General features: G+C 58.0%; 1 protein-coding gene across 1 annotated transcript in view; it reads left to right on the top strand.

The window, feature by feature from the left end:
* Positions 1–5,284, top strand: part of ZNF277 (zinc finger protein 277) — a 40,649-nt gene extending 35,365 nt beyond the window's left edge. The window contains exons 8-12 of the mRNA XM_023747451.1: positions 28–95; positions 1,082–1,181; positions 2,707–2,749; positions 3,689–3,863; positions 5,031–5,284. Of these exons, the coding sequence (XP_023603219.1) occupies positions 28–95; positions 1,082–1,181; positions 2,707–2,749; positions 3,689–3,863; positions 5,031–5,214 (570 nt within the window). The 3' untranslated portion in view covers positions 5,215–5,284. The remainder of the gene's footprint in view (positions 1–27; positions 96–1,081; positions 1,182–2,706; positions 2,750–3,688; positions 3,864–5,030) is intronic.
* The last annotated feature ends 422 nt before the right edge of the window (positions 5,285–5,706 follow it).

Raw genomic sequence — 5,706 nt, 5'->3', positions numbered from 1 at the left:
TCTCTAATCCCTATTTCTCCTACAAAGGAACTTGGAAAATCATGGGAAGAGGTTCAGTCGGAAGACGACCGGGAGCTGCTGGAGCAGCAGGAAGAGTAAGACTCGGGGTCGCTGCTGATGGGTGGTGTTCGGGGAGCTGGGACGGTTCTCTGGTTGGTCTCACGCCCCCGGGGACGACAGGAGGAAGGAGGGACACCTTCTCTCAGCCGGGCAGCCGTGCAGGTGGTGCGGCAAGAACTGGGCTCAGCAGGACTCTCCCTGAAGCCACTGCGCTGCCGGTGTCCCCGCCAAGTGGGGTGGTCATGAGCGCTGCTGACCCAGTACGCAGGCTGCACAAGCTGGCCATGTGTCACTCAGATGCTGTCCAGGGCCTGGCTGGGGAGATGACTGGCTCACGGTCGCCTGCTCAGCCCAGAGGTGACACCGAGGACACACACGGCTGCCGGCGGGAAGTCCAAGCTGCGGGCCCTCAGCCTGGAAGGGTCCTGGGTCCCCCAACACCCCCCACCCCCACCCCCACCCCCCCGCTCTCATCAGTGCCCTTCGGCCCGTTTCCCTCCCTCAGGGCTGAGCTTGATGTCCTGGTTTAGGAATGACAGGAGGTTGGCAGTATTTCAAAAATGAATGCAAGGAGAGGAGGAAATGGTAAAAAATGGGGGTGGGGGGATATGCTTTTTGAGTTCTCCATCTACCAACTTGCCCTACTTCAAGCGATCACTATTTCCAGTATGAGGTACAGTTTGCTTTTTCAAAGCACACCATTTGTCATGCGGAAACCTACCCAGCAGGGCGCATGCACCCAGCGGTGTGTTTATGAGCGCACCCCACACGTGTCCTCCGCCGTGAAACCGTGAAATGGGGCGCTGTCCCCAGGAAGTCGCTGCTCGGAGGAGCAGGGGCTCCGGCTCTCATGCTGCTTCCTGGGGCTGCTCTGCGTGTCGGAGTCTGCATCAGCCTCATTGATGTGTAGACAGACAGTCTCCCCAAAACTGTGGAGCGGGAGAGACGGGCGGCTTCCGAGGGACGAGGGAGATACACCACGGGACCTAACGAAGGGGTCTGCCTTCTCTGCTGGGCTCAGGGACTGGTCGGACTGGAGAGTGCCCGTCCCCGTCTCCGCCGTGTGTCTGTTCTGTGAAAAGCAAGCGGAAACGACGGAGCAGCTGTGCGCCCACATGGAGGTGAGATGGCTCATTTCATCCTGTTCTGCTCCGCGGGGGAGGCGACCACACCGAGGCCTCGCCAGGTTACACCCTTGTTCCTGGAGCACCTTCCACTCCCGAGTGTGTGGGGAAGCGGAAGGCAGGCCACGCCCTCGTGCCCACGGCCTGGGGGCATGGAGGGTGGGGCGGGGAGGGGACGGGCCCAGGTGTGGTCTTGCAGCTCCTCGGGAAAGGATTTGGAGAGAAGAGCAGAGATCCCCAGTGTGTGTGTTCCCTTCTTTATAAAGAAGCTCAAAGCAAGCGGTTCTGAGCCTGTTTCCACCCAGGACATGTTGGGGAGGACCCTCCCTACACCCCCTGAGAGAGGGCAGCACTGCAGCTGGACTCGGGGCTGAGGGCTGACTGTGCGGCTGTGCGATTTCGGACATGCCCCTGCCCACCTGTGCCACAGGCAACTCCACTGCCTGTCCCCCATCACTACTCCCTGGTCAGAGACTACTCAGCACAGTAAGGACAGGGCGGGTCCAGGAAGGGCACGGGCGCACACAGATGTAGCAGACAGCAGCTTCTCTGCACTGGCCGCTTCTCTGCACCGGCCTCCAGCAGTGTGTGCACTGGTCCCCGTGTGCACAAATCCACAGACCCCCGTGTGCACTCGTCCCATGTGCACAGGTTTTCCATGTGCACAGGTCCCTTGTACGCAGGTCCCATGTGTACTGGTCCCGTGTGCACAAATCCACAGGTCCCCGTGTGCTCAGATCCCCATGTGCACAAATCCACAGGTCCCCGTGTGCACTGGTCCCTGTGTGCGCTGGTCCCCGTGTGCACTGGTCCCCGTGTGCTCAGATCCCCGTGTGCGCTGGTCTCGTGTGCACTGGTCCCTGTGTGCACTGGTGTCCGTGCACATGTAATTCACAATGTCCGACATGTTAGAACTAGAAGCAGCTGTGTCCCGCCCTGTGTGGGGGTCCCCTCTGCAGCCTCTTTGACCCAAGCCCCCACCCTCTGCTCAGTCCCTTTCAGTGACGACTGTCAGGGAGCCCCATCGTCCTGCCTGTGGGCCCCTGGATGATCAGGGTGAGGTGGCCTTTACTCTGTGCGCTTGTAAGTTCAACCATTTACCCCGATGGACGTGACAGGGATGGAATAGAATAAAATAAGCGGCCGCACCATGAAGCGTTTTAAGTGCTTTACGGGAAGAGGGCATAAGGAGAACCTGGCCGGCTTGTCAGGGACAGCATGAAGGGAAGAGCAGAGTGTGTCAAAGCACCTCTGCATGGAGAAGAGCCCGTGTCCACAGCTCTATCCCGACGCGGGACGCGAGGCCACGTCTCCCTCGCACGCTGCGTCCCATGTAGTGAACTGCAGAGACTGCAGGCGGGCGGGTGATGGGTTCGCCTGATTGGCGGGCTTGTGTGGAGTCGGGGAGTAGCCGGATGTCAAGACGTCAGACGCCGAGGACAGGGCCTCAGTGTGAGGCTCCTGTGAACCGGCTGGAAGATCGAGTACCTCCCTGCTCAGCTCTCCCCATCCCTTCTTCCAGGAGGCGCACGGATTTGACCTCCTCAGAACAAAGGCAGAGCTCGGTGAGTCGAACTCAGTGCTGCGCCACTACCGGCCGTCCATGAACACGCTGGTTCCGTGGTCGTGACGGGAGGGGCACGGCCACCTCGTCCCCGCAGACGGTCCCCCCGCTGCCGGACTCCGTGTTCACAGACGGGCTTTGGCCTCAGGTGGTCCCTTCCCCTTGCCCGCATATGTGACAGTTTCTCATGGGACCCAGGGTAATGGTCACTGTCTGCCAGAGGCCGAGCAGCGGTCCCAGTCCAGCTGCCGGCCTGCTGGGCGAACGGGACAGGGCGTGGGCGACGTACACAAGACACCTCGTGCTGCTGGGGTGCAGCTGGACTCGCCATCATAGAAGCGCCCGTGCCTGGTTCTCAGGATCACGGTGACAGAAAGATTCAGGCATTGAACACACAGTAGGGCTTGCTGATGGGTCCAGACCATGAAAAGCTCGCCTCGCACACAGCAGCCTCCCTCCCGCCTCCGGGTGTGACTGTGCTGTGGTGCTTCTGTAGACACGTGTATGTGTGTTACAGACACGTGCCTGTTATAGACACGTGCATGTTATAGACGTGTGTTATAGACACATGCGTTACAGACACGTGTGTGTTATAAACACATGCCTATGTTACAGACGTGCCTGTGTTATAGACAAGTATGTGTCTTGTAGGCACGTGTGTGTTACAGATATGCCTGTGTTATAGACAAGTATGTGTGTTATAGACACGTGTGTGTTACAGATATGCCTGTGTTATAGACAAGTATGTGTGTTGTAGGCACGTGTGTGTTACAGACGTGCCTGTGTTATAGACAGGTGTGTATGTTGTAGACACGTGTGTGTTACAGACGTGCCTGTGTTATAGACAGGTGTGTGTGTTGTAGACACGTGTGTGTTATAGACGGGCCTGTGTTAACAGTATGTAACAGTGCATGGGTGACTCTGCACTTGCCTCCCTCAGGACTGAATTTCTATGAGCAAGTGAAGCTGGTCAACTTCATCCGACGGCAGGTTCACCAAGGCCGATGCTACGGCTGCTGCACCAGGTTTCCATCCAGGGCCGACCTGGGGGCCCACCTGGTGGAGGCCAAGCACGCGGCCCTGCTCCCCGACAGGAGGACCTGGGACCAGCCCGAGTGAGTGACGCGGTCAGGTGGCCTGAGAGGCTGTGTGGAGGTCCCTCTGTTCCCAGGGAATGTTCCATCAGATCCCCCAGAACTCTGGCCAGGAAGCTCTAGGACAGGTTTTCCTCCTTAACACAAAGGCTTTGGTTTTCCCACACATCCCAGGTGTGTGGCTTGACCGGGTGCCTTGTTCCTGTAATTCTCATTCTGAGGTGCCCCAGAACTGACCACAGGTGTGTCCAGACAAGGACCCAGCATGACCTGCAAACGTCCATAGAGCTTTGTTGTTATTATTACTAGAGGCCCGGTGCCCGGATTCATGCACCGGTGGGATCCCTCGGCCTGGCCTACGAGAATCCGGCCGAAACCAGCTCTCCAACATCCCCCAAGGGGTCCCAGATTACGAGAGGGCAGTTCTTGGGTGACACACCCAAGAATTGGGCTTCCTCCTCTCTGGTTCCGGGTGCATCACCCGAGAACTGCAGCTGCCAAGTCACTGCATTGAGCGTCTGCCCCTTGGTGGTCAGTGCACATCATAGCTACAGATCAGAGCATCTGCCCCCTGGTGGTCATTGCATGTCATAGCTAACGGTCAGATGGTTGCTTAGGCTTTTATATATATAGACTAGAGGCCCAATGCACAAAATTTGTGCAAGGGGCTCGGCCCTCACAGCCCCGGCTTCAGAAGGTCGTCCTGCTGTCTGGTCTAATTAGCATATAACGCTTTTGTTAATTAGATTACTATCACCTAGAATGAAGGAACCAGTAATGGTTAGGCTGGGAAAGAAACAGGGAAAGCCGTTGTTCTCATCAGATCTTAGCAGATGGAGTGTGAGGGAGGAGCTGTATTTGAAGGCTGCTACCCAGTCGGGGAGAGCGGGGCCTTTGAGGAGGGAGGAGGGATGTCAGCTTCAGCCTCGGAGGGGGAGGCGCTGCCTGGCCGGCTGCCCGAGGTGGAGGGGCGGCCTCTGGCCCAGTGAGCTTGTCTTTATGTAGAAAACCAGCGAGGACCCTAGCAAGACGTGCGGCAGGAAGGGTCACGCTGAGTCCCTCAGAAGGGCCTTCCTCACAGCCTGTGCTGTGGAGATTGTGGCGAGGAAACCCATGGAGCCGCGTGCCTGCGCGGCCTGGACGGTCGCTGGGTGAGGTGCAGTCTGTGAGGCCTGTCTGGTGTTGCAGGTACTACTTCCCCACCTACGAGAACGACGGCCTGCTGTGCACGCTGTCCGACAGCGAGGGCGACCTGTCAGCCCCGGGGCAGAGCAGGGGCGTCACCGTCATCAGTGAGGACACGTCCCAGCTCCAGGCGCTGAGGCAGAGCAGCGTCCTGAACCAGCTGCTGCCGCGGGGCTGGGAGGGCTGACACGAGCCGGGAGTGTGAACCGGAGCCCCAGCCAGGGATGCGTCCTGGCCAAAATAAACTGAAAAATGATCTTTTACTCTGAAGTTTTACTATGTAACCAGCGCACCTGGTCTCATTTCATGAGACCAGTTGTCTGTGATAGGACATGCACATCACAAAGAAATAAAATGTTCGCCCGGCCGTATGGCTCAGTGGTTGGGCCTCGACCTGTGAACCAGGAGGTCACGGTTCGATTCCCGGTCAGGGCACATGCCTGGCTTGTGGGCCGGCGGGCTTGCTCCCCAGCAGGGGGTGTGCAGGAGGCAGCCAATCAGTGATTCTCATCATGGATGTTTCTGTCTCTCCCTCTCCCTTCCTCTCTGAAATCAATAAAAATATATTTTAAAAGTAAATGAAATGTTCAGATTATTTATAAGCCAGGTTTCAGCCAGTGTCTTCAGCGCCTTCCCCCCAATTCCACCCCCACCCCTCTCCCTTCGTCCAGGAAGTCAC

Source organism: Myotis lucifugus, unplaced genomic scaffold, assembly GCF_000147115.1.
Source record: "Myotis lucifugus unplaced genomic scaffold, Myoluc2.0 scaffold_882, whole genome shotgun sequence".
NCBI lineage: Eukaryota > Metazoa > Chordata > Mammalia > Chiroptera > Vespertilionidae > Myotis > Myotis lucifugus.
Note: the sequence above shows the minus strand (reverse complement) of the source record. Positions and strands in the feature narration are given on the sequence as shown.